The 14,241-nt window shown below is 43.8% G+C and overlaps 1 protein-coding gene across 2 annotated transcripts in view; it reads left to right on the top strand.

Moving 5' to 3' along the window:
* The window catches only part of LOC140396191 (ankyrin repeat and SOCS box protein 15-like), a 60,945-nt gene extending 47,107 nt beyond the window's left edge, over positions 1-13,838 (top strand). For both annotated transcript variants that reach the window (XM_072484462.1, XM_072484463.1), the window contains 2 exons: positions 6,886-7,039; positions 10,137-13,838. In XM_072484462.1, the coding sequence (XP_072340563.1) occupies positions 6,886-7,039; positions 10,137-10,315 (333 nt within the window). In that variant the 3' untranslated portion in view covers positions 10,316-13,838. The remainder of the gene's footprint in view (positions 1-6,885; positions 7,040-10,136) is intronic.
* The last annotated feature ends 403 nt before the right edge of the window (positions 13,839-14,241 follow it).

Below are 14,241 nucleotides of genomic sequence, written 5' to 3'. Positions count from 1 at the left end.
ACTTTAACCTGGTGTTGTAAGACTTCTTACTGTGCTCACCGCAGTCCAACGCCGGCATCTCCACATCATGGCTACCATCGACACCGCAAACTGCCGGCTCAAAGTGGAGAGGATCTCCAGGAAGACTGCGCATATAAAAAAGAAGGAGCCGTGCTCCGAAAGCTAGTGTTTGAAACAAACATGTTGGACTTTAACCTGGTGTTGTAAGACTTCTTACTGTGCTCACCCCAGTCCAATGCCGGCATCTCCTCATCATAGAATTTTCCAGAAAGAGTAGTGAGCTTCTAGATTGGAATGATCTTAAAAAAGATGACCAAGAAATTGATAGAGAGATACTAGAATGTGAGAATAAATAGTAAGAAACATAGGGTGGGATCTACCTGTCGCATTACGCCCAAACAGCTGCGCAGCGTGGCGCAACATGACCGGGAGATACGGGAGACCCCTTTTCCAGGATCTACCCAACTCGCCACACCTTGCGAGACCTAACATGATCTTGCGAGCTGTCACGATGTGAATCCTGCCCGTTGTGGACGGTAGCACTTTCTGCTGAATCTGCATATTAGAGTGGGACAGCTAGTGTGGCACTGCCAGGGTGCCCAGGTTGCACTGGCAGGGGCACTGCCAAGGTGCCAAGCTAGCATATTTTGCACGGCGGTGATCGGGCCGTTGATAAGGTCTTTGATAAGGTGCCTCACGGGAGACTGCTGAGTAAAATAAGGGCCCATGGTATTCGAGGCAAGGTACTAACATGGATTGACGATTGGCTGTCAGGCAGAAGGCAGAGAGTTGGGATAAAAGGTTCTTTTTCGGAATGGCAACCGGTGACGAGTGGTGTCCCGCAGGGTTCAGTGTTGGGGCCACAGCTGTTCTCTTTATATATTAACGATCTAGATGATGGGACTGGGGGCATTCTGGCTAAGTTTGCCGATGATACAAAGCTAGGTGGAGGGGCAGGTAGTATGGAGGAGGTGGGGAGGCTGCAGAAAGATTGAGACAGTTTAGAGAGTGGTCCAAGAAATGGCTGATGAAATTCAACGTGGGCAAGTGCGAGGTCTTGCACTTTGGAAAAAAGAATAGAGGCATGGACTATTTTCTAAACGGTGACAAAATTCATAATGCTGAAGTGCAAAGGGACTTGGGAGTCCTAGTCCAGGATTCTCTAAAGGTAAACTTGCAGGTTGAGTCCGTAATTAAGAAAGCAAATGCAATGTTGTCATTTATCTCAAGAGGCTTGGAATATAAAAGCAGGGATGTACTTCTGAAGCTTTATAAAGCATTAGTTAGGCCCCATTTAGAATACTGTGAGCAATTTTGGGCCCCACACCTCAGGAAGGACATACTGGCACTGGAGCGGGTCCAGCGGAGATTCACACGGATGATCCCAGGAATAGTAGGCCTAACATACAATGAACGTCTGAGGATCCTGGGATTATATTCATTGGAGTTTAGGAGGTTGAGGGGAGATCTAATAGAAACTTACAAGGTAATGAATGGCTTAGATAGGGTGGATGTAGGGAAGTTGTTTCCATTAGCAGGGGAGACTAGGACCCGGGGGCACAGCCTTAGAATAAAAGGGAGTCACTTTAGAACAGAGATGAGGAGAAATTTCTTCAGCCAGAGAGTGGTGGGTCTGTGGAATTCATTGCCACAGAGGGCGGTGGAGGCCAGGACGTTGAGTGTCTTTAAGACAGAAGTTGATAAATTCTTGATTTCTCGAGGAATTAAGGACTATGGAGAGAGAGCGGGTAAATGGAGTTGAAATCAGCCATGATTGAATGGTGGAGTGGACTCAATGGGCCGAATGGCCTTACTTCCGCTCCCATGTCTTATGGTCTTATGGGCCGGAGTGTGCCCTGCGCAGGTTGGGGGAGGTGCCGGGGGGCCTGGGATAGGTCCGGGATTGCTTCGGGGGCTTGAGAGACTGGGGCGCCATTTTTAAATGCCATCCCGATCTCTCGCTGCACTGAACAGTTCTGCCGAGCCAAGCTCCTTATGCAGAAAACGGGGCTAAGTGCAGCCTCGTCGGAGAGTTCCCCGCTGAGGCCCCCAGTCTACCCGGAGGGGTGTTGCATAGCAGGATGTTTCTCGGCGCTCCGAGGGCCAGGAAACACCAGGCTCATCTCGCGCTACGGGACTCTGTCCCCATTCGGGTAGATCGTGCCCATAAAAACAGATTTCAAAAATGTAAAAGGGAAGAGATTAATGAAAGTAAACAAGGCCCTTCAGAGGCAAGGATAGGAGAAACTATCACGGGGTATAATAAAATGGCAGAAATGTTACATAGATATTTTTATCTATCATCACAGTAGAAGACACAAAAGCCACACTAAATTCAATAAGCCCTGAAAACTGGTGTCAGAATAACGATTCATACTTAACCTGTGCCCTTTGCTACTGATGCAGGCAGCACACAAACCTCTTGCTGTCCTCCCATTTACAAGGTGGCAGTGTGCAGACAGCAATAAGCATGTTGTTGAGTGGCTGCACCCCTTAGCGAAGGAGCAAGTTCTCGATAGGCTAACACAAATTCAATTTAGCACTCACTGCTTATAGCTGGCCTGCAGCTATTAAAGGTGAGGTACATTTTACCTGGAACAGGTGCTGCAAGTGACCAGGGAAGAATATCTGACCTGCAGGAAGAATGACGAAGATGCAACAGGACAGAGAGAGCAGTCTCAGGTTCTCTAACTCCACCGAGGCCTTATCCCCATCATCCAGGAACCCCACCTAACCTACACATCTTTGGACTGCGGGAGGAAACTGGGCACGCAGACATGGGGAGAATGTACAAACTCCACACAGAAAGTTACCCGAGGCCGTAATTAAATCCAGGCCTCTGGTGCTGTGAGGCAGCAGTGCTAACCACTGTGCCGCTCCCTGAAGAGTCAGGGTTGATATGGCATCTGAAGAAAGCCCTTCTCCCCACTCCCTCTTCTTGCACCTGAACCTAGAATTATAGAATCACTATGGTGCTGAAGGAGACCATTTGGCCCACTGAGTCCACACCGACTCTCCGAAAGACCACCTTCCCCAGGCCCACTAACCCCGCTGTATTCCCATGACCCCAATAACGTTGGACACACTAAAGACCAATTTAGCATAGCCAATCCATCTACTCTGCACATCTTTGGACTGAGTTTAGAAACCGGAGCACCCTGAGGAAACCTACACAGACACGGGGAGAACGTTAAAAACTCCACACAGTCACCCAAGGTCGGAATCAAACCCGGGTCCCTAGCGCTTGAGGCAGCAGTGCTAAGCACTGTGCCATCCTGCTGACCCTGCTCTGTGTCACCCTTGCTCATTTACCCTGTCATACAAATCTTCAAATACATCGACTAGCTCAGCAACAGCCAGTAGAAGTTAATTAACAAATAGCCTAAAGGTAGTTGATGATGCTTTTAAATAGCACTTTTGGGGAATCCATCCCACTGCAGAATGGACGTTCAGCTGTGCAAGATGAAGTCAGGGCGTGCACTCGGATGTTCAGATCAAAAATTGCACTCTCTGAGTCAATTACACACTGACTGGCATCACAATTTGCGAATTCTGGATACTTCTGGTGCTCACTCCGAGCACCCTCACCCTCAGCAAAACCATGTCTAGCACCAGAAATGTGCATCACAGACACATTTAGGACACAAAATGCTAAAAAATGGGTCCTGTGCAGTTGAAATGTCTGGCGAATGAACATAAGAGAAATTGTGGGGAAGGGTCTCATGAGAGTGAGCAACTTGAAATAACACAAGTTTTAAAAAAGTTACTGGAAAAATGAATGGGATTAAAAGCGAACAAGTCCCTGGACCTGACGGTGTTCACATTAGAGTTTTAAAAGAGATGACTGCGGAGATAATGGATGTATTGGTTTTGATTTTCCTGGATTATCTGTGGATTGGAAGGTAGCAAATATAATTCCCCTGTTCAAGAAAGGAGGGAGAGGGGAAACAGGGAACTATAGGCCAGTTAGCCTGACATCAGTAGTAGGAAAATGCAAAAATGTATTATTTATTAAGGACATGATAACAGAGCATAAAATTATAATATGATTTGGCAGAATCAGCAGGTTTAATGAAAAGTAAATGCTTTCTGATAAATCTGCTCGAGATTTTTCAGAATGTATCAAGCAGTATAGTGAAGGGATGTATTACGTTTAAATTTTCAGAAGGCATTCAATAAGGTTCCATAGAAAAGGTTCTTACACAGATTAAAGATTGTCAGAGGGGCGACACGGTGGCACATGGTTACACTGCTGCCTCAAGAGACTCATAGATTATCATAGAATTTACAGTGCAGAAGGAGGCCATTCGGCCCATCGAGTCTGCACCGGCTCTTGGAAAGAGCACCCTACCCAAGAACGCACGGCGGCGCAGTGGTTAGCACTGCTGCCTACGGCGCCGAGGCCCGGGTTCTATCCCGGCCCCGGGTCACCGTCTGTGTGGAGTTTGCACATTCTCCCCGTGTCTGCATGGATTTCACCCCCACAACCCAGAGATGTGCAGCCATGCTAAAATTGCCCCTTAATTGGAAAAATTTAAAAGAAGGAAAAAAATGATTGTCGGTAAAGTGTTAAAATGAAAAGAAAATAGTCTTTATTGTCACAAGTAGGCTTACATTAACACTGCAATGAAGTTACTGTGAAAAGCCCCTAGTCGCCACGTTCCGGCACCTGTTCGGGCACACAGAGAGAGAATTCAGAATACTCAACTGGTATGGGAATTGAACCCGCGCTGCTGGCCTTGTTCTGCATCACAAACCAGCTGTCTAGTCCAATGAGCTAAACCAGCTCAAACAATGGGCTCAGGATTGATTCCTGGATAGAGAACAGTCAGTAGGAATAAACGGGTAATTTTCAGGATGGCGAAGCGTAACTTGTAGTACCACAAGCACCAGTGCTTGGGCCTCAACTGTTTACAATGTATATTAATTACATAGATGAGGGGACTGGGTGTCGCGTACCTAAGTTTGTGGCCATACAATGCTAGGTGGGAAAGTAAGCTTGGCAGAAGGAGGTAATAAAGCTGCAAAGGGATATAGATGTGTTAAGTGTTTGGGCAAGATGGTGGCAGATGGAATATAATATGGGGAAGTTTGAAATATTCCACTTTTATAGGAAGATTAGTGAAGTGGAATAACTTTTACAAGGGAAGAGGCAGGTAAATATTGAGATTCAGAGGAATTTTGGGTTCTTATACACAAATCACAGAGAATTAATATGTAGACGTAGCAAGCGATTGGAAAAGCAAATAATATGCTAACTTTTATTACAAGAAGGTTTCAGTGTAAGAGTGAAGAAATTGTGCTGTAATTATATAGAGTTTTGATGAGAACACACCCTGATTACTCTTATGATCCTGTTATAACTGGACAGGAAGATTTTGGGATGGAACCCTGGCTCAAGAGTCCATGGACTGGATTCTCCGCCGGCGGGAAGCTCCGTTTTGCCGGCAACCCGGGGGTTTCCCGACGGCGTGGGGCTGCCCCACAATGGGAAGCCCCATTGACCAGCCAGCGTAACGGAGCATCCTGCCGGCGGGGTGAAACAGAAATGTGGCGGAGCGGAGAATCCAGCCCCATAACTTTTATCTTTGATTTAATAAAAATGGTGAAAACATAGTGGAACAGGGTCACAGAATGCTAATTAGTTTTACCAATCGGGAAAGAACATTTACTAAACATGAAAAGTTGGATAATTACACAATACTCCTTTACGCCCTGTTAAGAAAACAAAGGTAGTTTTAAGGGATTTATATTTGTATTGAATTACAATACATGCACTCTGCTCTGAACCCAAGTTAGTGTCTGTGGATTTCTCCTCAGAATCCCCCCAGATGATGATCACATAAGAGTTTCCAAACTCCACTCCCCGAAACACACTTTTCCCTCATGTGGTTTGCATTCCAAAATCCAGTCCAGGTGTGTTCAAGACTGTGACCACGATGATTTGGGGCATTAGGAAGTAAATGGGCATGGGGGATAAAGTGGGAAGTGACACTGATGTAAAGATTCTGGCACGATCTTATTGAAAGTGGCATCACGGCCTATTTGTGCTTCTTTATTTTATGCTCTTCCTCCTCCCCCAAATAATAGAGTGGAATTTTAAATGGAATTCAGAAGTCCAAAATGTGGATTATAGAGATGATGAAGCTCAGTGCCAAAACTCTGATTAGAATACCCCCAAAATAACCAAACTGTTAAAAATAAAAATTGAAAATTCCATTGTGATAAAGTATTTTAATGCAGGATCCCAGCATGCCCCTTTAAATTAACACTTCCTCTGTTCAGGACATGCCTGATCATAGTTCTGTACGTGCTTATTTCAATATGATTGGTATTATTTTTGCATATCGATGTTATTGTTGTTGCTTGTTTTTGAAGAGAATACCAGAATCAAGTCCCTGAGGCTATTGGGCAGCATTTAATATGCCCTCCCAGAGGCAATTTTGGAGGTGGGTCGGAGGGCGTGGAGTGTGGCCAAGCAAGAGGTTGCAGGGTGGCGATCCTGCCGCCCTTCAGCCTATCTCTGATTCAGTCCAATCTATGTGTGACCTTGCCCCCTCCCTATCTCTGTAATTTCTTTCAGACCCACGGCCCTCTGAGAACTCAGTAGTCCTCCAATTCTGGCCTCTTATGCATCTTCCATTCCATTTGCCCAACCCATTGGTGGGCAGTGTCTTCAGCAGTTCTGGGCCCTGAACTCTAGAATTCCCTCCCTAAATGTCTTGGCCTCTCCACCTCTCTCTTCTCTTCAAGACCTTTCTGAAAACTTTCCTCCTTGACCAAGTTTTCAATCTCATGCTCTAATATCTCCATCCTGCCTAAATTTATCTGATTAATGTGCTAACATGCTCTTGACATTCTCCTGTTCTTTAAATCTGTTTGTAGTTCTGCGAGTTCATTACCGTTTCCTGGTTAAGTCATTTGGTCGGCAGGGTGGTGCGTGTGCTGATCGATTATGTGGATTACGTCTCCTTCTGCGTGAAATTAAAACCTGTTCTTGAGAAGCAAAAGGAGTGGCCCGAGATCCTTGATATCATCGGTAAATCTGCCTTTATTCGCTTTTCTTGTTAGAAAACTTTCAGACTGTTAAAAAAACATGTACACGACCTGCAAAAGAACACAAAATAAATTAATCTCATGAGTTAAACTATGCTTCAAAACTGATTTTTACTGCAAGGTCCCCATCTGAAACAGTAACTTACCATAGCTCTTGGGCAGCACGGTGGCACAGTGGTTAGCATTGCTGCCTCACGCCGCCGAGGTCCCAGGTTCAATCCCGGCTCTGGGTCACTGTCCGTGTGGAGTTTCCAGATTCTCCCATGTTTGCGTGGGTTTCGCCCCCACAACCCAAAGCTGTGCAGGTTAGGTGGATTGGCCATGCCAAATTGCCCCTTAAATGGAAAAAATGAATTGGATACTCTAAATTTAAAAAACAAATTTACCATATCTCTTGCAGATGTTGACTGAGCTACTGAGCTTCCATGCATTTCCAGTTTTTAATTCATCTTTAAGTATTTACATTTTGTTTTTATTTAAAAATGTATTGCTCAGGTTGGCCTGTTACAGTACTATTAATAACTGCATTTATTTGACAGCAAAGTATAAAGAACAGAACAAGGCAACAGGTTTTAATCTGAGTTTAACAAGAGAACATAAGTCATAATAATAATAATCTTTTTATTTTATTTTATAAATTTAATGTACCCAGTTCATTTTTTTGCAATTAGGGGCAATTTAGCGTGGCCAATCCACCTACCCTGCACATCTTTGGGTTGTGGGGGCGAAACCCACGCAAACACGGGGAGAATGTGCAAACTCTACACGGACAGTGACCCAGAGCGGGGATCGAACCTGGGACTTTGGCGCCGTGAGGCTGCAGGGCTAACTCACTGAGCCACTGTGCTGCCCCTATAATAATCTTTATTAGTGTCACAAGTAGACTTACATTAACACTGCAATGAAGTTTCTGTGAAAATCCCTTAGTCGCCGCACTACGGCGCCTGTTCGGGTACACTGAGGGAGGATTCAGAATGTTCCAGTCACCTAACAAGCATGTCTTTCGGGACTTGTGGGAGGAAACCGGAGCACCCGGAGGAATCCCATGCAGACGCGGGGAGAACGTGCAGACTCCAGACAGACAATGACCCAAGCCGGGAATTGAACCCGAGTCCCTGGTGCCATGAAGCCACAGTGCTAACCACTGTGCTATTGTGCCACCCATCATGTTTTTTTATGGGTCTGTATAGTTCCTGGATTCTGTTTTATAATACACAAGCGTTAGGTATGATCACACCATGGAGAATTGTGAGCAGTTCTATTCACTCCATCTTAGGAAGGATTCATTGGCCTTTGAGGGAACGTATATTGAAGGTACCCCTATTCCAAGGATTAATTTACTGGCACAGATTACAGAAACTAGGGTTGTAATCCCTGGAATTTTAGACGGTTAATGGGTGATTTAATCAAAGCTTTCAAAATATGAAGGGAAACAGAGAATAAATAGAGAGGATCTTTTTCCATTGGTTGAGAAGTCTAGGACTAGGGACATAGACCAAGATTTTGGGCTTTTACCCACAGGGGTACAGCAAGCCATTGGCTGCTGGCGGGATCCTCCGGTCTTGCCAAAGGCTATGTGATTTTGCATGGCTCGCTCCCTGCCACCAGGGAACCCATTGTGGGGGGGGTCGACTTCGGTGGGACCGGAAGATCTTGCTGGTGAGAAGGGCTTGAAAATCCCAACCTTAGTCTAAAAAATAGAGTCAGACATTTCCAGAATGGAATGAGAAACATTCCGACTCTCAACGTTTGGAACTGGTGGTGATATGCATCACTGTAAATACACAAGGGGTTAATGTAAATATACTACAACTAAGTAAACACTAGAGGGAGCACCAGAGACAATGTGACATGCAGACATACAGCTAATGAACACATAGAATAGGACACGACCAATGGGCAGTCAAGACACCCAGAGGTGACACTACCACAAGGGGGCAACCCATATAAAAGGACAGGGCACACATGCTCTTTCTCTTTCCACAGGCGACACTCAGAGAGAAGGACAGTGGCAGATCAGAAGCATCACACCCACCGCATGGCTTAGAGCAGACTGGTTAGTTAGATTGAGTTACTATAACAAGATTAGCGGGAGAGTCGAACTCAAGTAAGAGAATTGTTAACTATTCAATAAATGTGTTAAACCTATCTCCAAGTCTGAACCTTCCTTTGTCAGAGTATACATCAAGGAAGCAGCTTATGCTACATGAAGAAGCATAACACAACAGAACTCTCTTCCACAATCAATAATTCATGCTGGACCAATTGTTAATTTTAAATCTGTGATTGATAGATTGGAGTTAGATCGCAAATCAGCCATGACCTTTGTCAGAAGAGATTTGTTTCTGTGTAATTTTACTGTTGTAAATTTGTAGATTTGTTTTTGTTTTGTTTTAGTCAATAGCTAATCAAACTGTTCAAACAAGTTTCAGATTAATCACTCTTTTCACCAAGGTACTTGTTGCATGAATGAGGGCAGAAATATTTAATAGTGTGTACTTCTGTGAGAGGCTTTATTCAACTGACCTTAAGATGTCTGCCTCTGTGGCATGGAATGCCTGAGGTGTCAATCAGACTGGTAACATTTCAAAACCCAAACGGTACTGTGGCGAGAATCATTTTTACCTCCCACCGTCCCTGGATATGATTCACTGGGTAACGGCAGTTCTGTCTAATATTTTGTCTCGGTGCTTATTCTGGCAGCCCTACTGATGATATTGCCAAGACGAACAAAAGCAAAGCACCACAGGAATTAAAAATAAGGCCAGTGTTACACAGGAGATATCTCTACATTTACAGTCACCAAAAGAGCCTGCACTCTCTTTGAGATAATTTTAAGATGTATTTTTAATTTGTAATGCCATGGTGGACTGCTTTACCAAGCAGAAGATTCAATGTTTCTCCTGAAGTCGCTTTTAGAGCTATGCAAAGAATATTTTGCTATCTCACAGTGACGACAAAACACCCAAGCTCAGATTTTGGTCTGTATTCTTGGACACTCAGTGGCTACTTTCCTCCATTTCTGGTTAAAATTCACTAATTGGAAAAATAACATTGGAAAAACTTTGATTTTCTTGTAGAAAACCCTCGTCGTTTGAAGCACTTGTGTCGACTGAAAATACGAAAACACGTGGCGCAAAGACGACTACAAGATCCTGAATGTTTAGCATCGCTTCCTCTGCCTCCAGTGCTGGTGGATTACATATTGTACAAGGACTATGATCTATATGGAAGAGGTCTTGACTCACAGTATCAGTAAAGTGAACAACAATCATTTGCGAGTTGGTATAGTATTGTAAAATGCTGAGGTTCATATTCATTGTTAAATTTAGGACAACATTTGTCATAAAGTGAATGGTTACCAACTGCAGTAACCAGTGAATGATCATCTTGCTGAATACGCTAACACAGCGCAACACTTCCCACAGCTTGAAATGTTGGAGGACATCTGGCTAACAAAGAACAAAGAAAAGTACAGCACAGGAACTTCGGCCCTCCAAGCCTGCGCTGACCATGCTGCCCGTCTAAACTAAAATCATCTATACTTCCGGGGTCCATATCTCTCTATTCCCATCCTATTCATGTAATTGTAAAGATGCCTCTTAAACGCCACTATCGTCCCTGCTTCTACCACCTACTCCGGCAGCGAGTTCTAGGCACCCACTACGCTCTGTGTAAAAAAACCTGCCTCGTAAATCTCCTCTAAACCTTGCCCCTCGCACCTTAAACCTATACCCCCTAGTAATTGACCCCTCTACCCTGGGAAAAAGTCTCTGACTATCCACTCTGTCTATGCCCCTCATAATTTTGTCGACCTCTGTCAGGTCGCCCCTCAACCTCCGTCGTTCCAGTGAGAATAAACCAAATTTATTCAACCTCTCCTCATAGCTAATGCCCTCCATACCAGGCAACATCCTGGTAAATCTCTAAAGCCTCCACATCCTTCTGGTGGCAACCAGAATTGAACACTATACTCCAAGTGTGGCCTAACTAAGGTTCTATACAGCTGCAACATGACTTGCCAATTCTTATACTCAATGCCCCGGCCAATGAAGGCAAGCATGCCGTATGCCTTCTTGACTACCTTCTCCACCTGTGTTGCCCCTTTCAGTGACCTGTGGACCTGTACACCTAGATCTCTCTGACTGTCAATATTCTTGAGGGTTCTACCATTCACTGTATATTCCCTACCTGTATATTACCTCACATTTGTCCGGATTAACCTCCATCTGCCATCTCTCCGCCCACGTCTCCAAACGATTTAAATCCTGTTATATCCTCTGACAGTCCTCATCGCTATCCGCGATTGCACTAACTTTTTTGTCGTCCGCAAACTTACGAATTAGACCAGTTACATTTTCCTCCAAATCATTTATATATACTACGATCAGCAAAGGTCCCAGCGCTGATCCCTGCTGAACACCACTAGTCACAGCCCTCCAATCAGAAAAGCACCCTTCCTTTGCTACTCTCTGCCTTCTATGACCTAGCCAGTTCTGTATCCATCTTGCCAGCTCACCTCTGATCCCATGTGACTTCACCTTTTGTACAGTCTGCCATGAGGGAACTTGTCAAAAGCCTTACTGAAGTCCATATAGACAACATCCATTGCCCTACCTGCATCAATCATCTTTGTGACCTCCTCGAAAAACTCTATCAAGTTAGTGAGACATGAGCCGCCCTTCACAAAGCTGTGCTGCCTCTCAATAATACGTCCACGCTTCCAAATGAGAGTTGATCCTGTCTCGAAGAATTCTCTCCAGTAATTTCCCTACCACTGACATAAGGCTCACCCGCCTGTAGTTCCCTGGATTATCCTTGCTACCCTTCTTAAACAAAGGAACAACATTGACTATTCTCCAGTCCTCTGGGACATCACCTGAAGACAGTGAGGATCCAAAGATTTCTGTCAAGGCCTCAGCAATTTCGTCTCTTGCCTCCTCAGTATTCTAGGGTCAATCCCATCAGGCCCTAGGGACTTATCCACCTTAATATTTTTCAAGATGCCCAACACCTGTTTTTGGATATCAATGTGACCCAGGCTATCTACTCACCCTTCTCCAGACTCAACATCCACCAATTCCTTCTCTTTGGTGAATACTGATGCAAAGTATTCATTTAGTACCTCACCCATTTCCTCTGGCTCCACACATAGATTCCCTCTCTTTCCTTCAGTGGGCCAACCCTTTCCCTGGCTACCCTCTTGCTTTTCATGTATGTGTAAAAAGCCTTGGGATTTTCCTTAACCCTATTTGTCAATTACTTTTTCTGACCCCTTTTAGCCCTCCTGACTCCTTGCTTAAGTTCCTTCCTACTTTCCTTATATTCAACACAGGCTTCATCTGTTCCCAGCCTTCTAGCCCTGACAAACGCCTCCTTTTTCTTTTTGACGAGGCCTACAATATCTCTCGCTGCTTTGCAAATAAAATATTTGCAAGTCTTGTACAAGATTCAAAATACAAGGGCTTTCCAAATGAAAATTGACCATGCCAAAAGCTTTTTTAAAACAGCAAGTCACGCATATCCAACAGAAAAATCCTCCACCGGTATTTTTGCAGTGTTAAATGTTGAACAGATACCAGATAGCTTGAATTTGAAGCTTCATTACGAACATTATTCTGTCATACACAATCCCATTCATATGGTGAAAATCTTTGGTGCGCGTTTTTTAATTTTGATGGCAGTTTTCAAAATTAGCTTGTGTGTGCAACAGTTCAAGTACAGAAATTGTATCTTCCGGAGTAATTGGCTCCTCCATTCCGATTCTGCTGCTAGTCCCTTTTTTTGCAGAAAACAATGCTACTCGTGCTGTATTGCGGTCCTAAAGGTTGACGTTGCCCTCTTGATACCCTGTCTAATGTGTGAGATCTGATAGTGATTATTGGCAGGCTGTTTAACAGGAATGTAGTGAACATATTTACCATATGTACACACACAAGCACTTTATATTTTAGGATAATGATTTTTTTTAAAGTGACAAGGGTTAGTTTGCATTCATATGGAACTGGCTAGAGTGATGTGGGGTGTGAAATATAACATGTGTTCACAAGACCCCTCAACTGGTATTGGTATGAGAGTCACTGCATTTCAGGAATACTAAAATATTGTAAGGTGCTTTGGGATGTCCTGAGGTCGTCAGAGGCACAACATAAATGCAAGATTTTATATAAATAACAAGGCCTTAATGATATTTAACTACTGATATTGGCGAATCAGTTGCCAATGAATTTCCCATATATGAATACCATTTCTTACTGGTTAATGATAGGATTGGGCCTTTCCACACTGGTAGATGACTGGAATTTGACTGACTTGCCCCTCTAACCAAGAATAGCTGAGTCTCATCCATGGACAGATAGAAATTCAAGCTGGTAGGCAAGCCAAGTGCTCAAACAGTGCAGTCACTGGGATGCCATGCTGAAACTATATCTTGCGGTTCATTTAGTTCCTTCATTCAACAGATCCCCTAATAGCAGTATGGTCCCAACAAATCACTCCTCACTTTGCCATTTGCGTCATGTTGAGATACTAATAGTCTACAGGAACTATTAGCCTCTTTTTATGCCAGACATCCAAAATCTTTGATGAAATGTTTAGAAAGACAACACACTAGTTTCTGGACAGAAGAGACTTTTTTGCCTTAGAAGTTGTTTTGATTTATTCAAAGAATCGTGGTACAGTCTTGCTCCATAGCTGTATGATTACCTCCTAAACTATTGATTGTAGTCAAGATGCATATGTAGAAAATCTATTTTAAATAAATTAAGCATTTTGTGCTAAAAGACCTTTTATTTTCTTATTTCTGATTTTTTTCCCCCAAGTGACCAATTGTTTTATTAGATTGCTGGTTTTCATAGCCAATGTGCTGAAGTGTTGGTCTGCCTTTGTTGTTCTGCCCATTTCCCTGTGAAAACAGGACATTTAAATCAATAACTAACTTGCCAGGTCCGTTTTTGCCTATATCAGGATTTCTACAAATTGTAATCAAAAACAGATTGCCCATTAGAACAAAATCAAGATAAGCATTCATCAGCAAAAAACTGGGTTCTATTGAAGTGGCTAGACTCTTAAACTATGCTGTGCCATGCAAGTAACATTTCTATTATGCACATTGAACCATTCATTCCCCTTCCGGAAGGGGAAGTGAATTACAGCACATCATTCCTGTATTCGCTGAGAATGGTA

The sequence above is a fragment of the Scyliorhinus torazame genome, chromosome 19, assembly GCF_047496885.1.
Source record: "Scyliorhinus torazame isolate Kashiwa2021f chromosome 19, sScyTor2.1, whole genome shotgun sequence".
NCBI classification, from domain to species: domain Eukaryota; kingdom Metazoa; phylum Chordata; class Chondrichthyes; order Carcharhiniformes; family Scyliorhinidae; genus Scyliorhinus; species Scyliorhinus torazame.
Note: the sequence above shows the minus strand (reverse complement) of the source record. Positions and strands in the feature narration are given on the sequence as shown.